The sequence below is a fragment of the Chaetura pelagica genome, unplaced genomic scaffold, assembly GCF_000747805.2.
Source record: "Chaetura pelagica isolate M959 unplaced genomic scaffold, ChaPel_1.0 scaffold486, whole genome shotgun sequence".
Lineage (NCBI taxonomy): Eukaryota > Metazoa > Chordata > Aves > Apodiformes > Apodidae > Chaetura > Chaetura pelagica.
Window position 1 is genome coordinate 529,606 of NW_009953658.1, and position 3,004 is coordinate 532,609.

The following is a 3,004-nucleotide window of genomic DNA, read 5'->3' on the forward strand; positions in this document are numbered from 1 at the left end:
GGGGGAAGGGGTGTCCTACACACAACGAGTGGCTCTGGGGTCCCTGCAGATGCCCCCTCTGATGTCCCTGCTGTGCTTGTTTTCCAGGCGAAGACGAGAAACTTGCTGCTTCTTTGCTAGATGGGAAGTTTCCCCGGAGCACATCGATGCAAGACACTGTTAGGGAAGGACACGGGCTCCCGCCACCACCTCAGAGCGGCCCCCCCCCTCCTTCTCCATACTACTTTGACACAGGCCCCCCTCCATCCTTCTCACCACCCCCACCCCCAGGAAGAGCTTACGATACCATAAGGTCAAGCTTTAAGCCAAGCCTGGAGGCCAAACTCCACGGGCTCCCGCAGGTGATTAGCGCGGCCGAGATGTACGACCAGGCGAGAACTTCCATCCCTTACCCTGAGAGGCAGAAGAGGGCCCGATCCATGATAATCCTGCAGGATTCCTCTCATCTCCCCGTGGAGCCGACAGAGATCCCCCGGCCCGGCCCCTCCGCGACCCCTCCGGAGAAGCTGAAGAGGAAGGGGAGAGTGATCGACAACCCTTACGCCAACATGGGTCAGTTCAACGTCAGCCTGTTCGCTCCCACAAAGCCACAGAGGAAGAAGAGTCCTCTGGTGAAGCAGCTACAAGGGGAGGACGCGCAGGAGAGAGCAGCCCTGTCCATCACCGGGGGCTTCACCAGGGAGCCCTCTCCCACCCGCAGGAGCCACCGCCTCGGCGGGGTGGAGTTCCAGCACCACGCGGGCATCGCGCAGGTGGAGGCCACGGGCATCCCCTTCGCCACGGCCATGGCGGGGGTGATGAAGGACCGGGACCGTCGCCTGGACGAGAGGCGGAAATCCACTGTCTTCCTCTCGGTCGGGGCCATGGAGGGGAGCCCCCCCAGCAGCGACATGCCCTCCCTGCAGCAGTCCAGGTCCATCGATGAGCGGTTGTTAGGAAGCCGAGATGTTCTACTGCCTTCCCCCGTCTCAGCTTTAAAGCCATTAATTAGCAGCTCATCCTCAACCTTCATCCACCCGCTGACGGGAAAGCCCCTGGATCCCAACTCGCCACTGGCGCTTGCGCTGGCCGCAAGGGAACGGGCCCTCTCCACCCAAGTCCCATCCCGGTCGCCCACCCCGATCCACAGCCCCGACTCAGAGAGGGCAGCACCCCTCTTTGTGGACATCCAAACCAAAGAACCAGAGAGGGGGGAGTTGGAGAGCTTGGTGTCCCCCGCGTACTCCCCTGGAGGCAAAGGGGCGGTCGGACCAGACTCTGGGACTTTGGCCCCTACCAAGAGCCCGTGGGGGACTCCGTCCACACTGAGAAAAGAAACCGAGGCGAGAGCAGAAACACCTGGGAAGGAGGAGAAGAAACAAGAAGACAAGAAGTCCATGATTATTAGCATAGTGGATACATCGCAGCAGAAGACCGCTGGCCTCATCATGGTTCACGCCACAAGTAATGGCCAAGACGAGATAGGACTTGAGATCAAAGAGGAGAAACCAGCTGTCCCTGAAGCTTGCACGGAGCCAGCAGAGTCCCCCAAAGCAGAGACCCAGCCCAGCCCCGTGGGAAAACCTCCGGTCAGTCCAGCCTCTGACAAGACGTTGGGACAAGGGAGCTCGGAGGAAGAAGTGGAGCCCTACACGGTCACCCTCCCCCCAGCTCAGCTGTCTTCAAGTGACGAAGAGACCCGGGAGGAGCTGGCCAAGATAGGGCTGGTGCCTCCACCAGACGAGTTTGCGAACGGGGTACTGGTCACCACCCCTGGCACACCAGTCAGCCACCTGGCTACGCCCAGCACGCCATCCATACCAGCGGCAGCAGTAGCACCTTCTACCACTGGCGGAACACCCTCAGGGAAGCCCTCTGATGCCCCCGTAGCCCCAGAGTCTGCTGCAGACTCCGGAGTGGAAGAGGTGGACACCAGAAGTTCAAGTGACCATCACCTGGAGACCACAAGCACCATCTCGACGGTCTCCAGCATGTCTACGTTGTCCTCAGAAAGCGGGGAGCCCACTGACACATACACTTCCTTTGCGGATGGACAAACTTTTATACTCGAGAAGCCACCAGTGCCTCCAAAGCCAAAACTCAAGTCCCAGCTCAGCAAGGGGCCAGTTACTTTCAGGGACCCACTTTTGAAGCAGTCTTCGGACAGCGAGCTCATCTCCCAGCAACATGCGGCCACGCTGGCGTCAGCCAGCATCGGCCGGCCACGCTACCTCTTTCAGAGAAGGTCCAAGCTATGGGGGGACCCCATGGAGAGCAGGCCCATCCATGGGGCTGATGATGACAAGCCAACTGTGATCAGTGAGCTAAGTTCCCGACTACAGCAACTGAACAAGGATACACGATCACTGGGGGAGGAACCCGCCGGGTCCACCTTAGATCCCGGGAAGAAGTCACCTGTGGTCGCAGCACGGTAAGATGCTGGTGGCCGGTGGGGCTGCGGGGGGACAGGCAGAGGGTTTGCTGTGCCGAGTAGTCCGGGTGTGTCTCGAGGGGCATTTCAGAGATGTCAGGAGCTCTGGGCGCTGCCCACACCTCCCAGCAGCCGGGGGGTTTGTTCCCGGCTCCGCGGCACCCGCCAACAACTCGCGCTGTTGCTTTTCCCCTGGAGCTGCCTCCCTGTCGTCCTGTCCCCCTGTCTCCACCCTGTTGTTAAGCTGCTGTATCTCCTCGTGGGTTTCACTTCTCCGTGTTTGCTCCCGAGCAGTTAATAACGATGTGTTTCTCAAGTGCTTTTCATTGCCAAGGATCTCCAAATGTTGTCACACTGCATAGCAGGCAGAGCTCTGGTCAGTCACTGCTGGGCAGGAGCTGTCACTGGGGGGGCTGTGGCAGCCCCTAGAGAGGACACAGCAGGACCCTTACTCTTGTCCCTGGGGCAGAGCTCTGGTGACCCCAGGGGGATGTTCTGGGGGTCCTGGGCATGGCTGTGGGCAGGGGGTGCAGCTGGGCACCCCCGTGGGCGCCCGTGTCCTGCTGAGTGTGGCGCTGGGTCACACATGTCCCC

At 60.6% G+C, this 3,004-nt stretch overlaps 1 protein-coding gene across 1 annotated transcript in view; it reads left to right on the forward strand.

Annotated features, from left to right (window-relative positions):
• Window positions 1–2,410, forward strand: part of SHANK3 (SH3 and multiple ankyrin repeat domains 3) — a gene marked incomplete at its 3' end in the record, with an annotated part of 257,239 nt that extends 254,829 nt beyond the window's left edge. Inside the window, exon 18 of the mRNA XM_010000321.1 lies at window positions 88–2,410. Coding sequence (XP_009998623.1) covers window positions 88–2,410 — 2,323 coding nt within the window. The remainder of the gene's footprint in view (window positions 1–87) is intronic.
• Window positions 2,411–3,004: the final 594 nt, after the last annotated feature.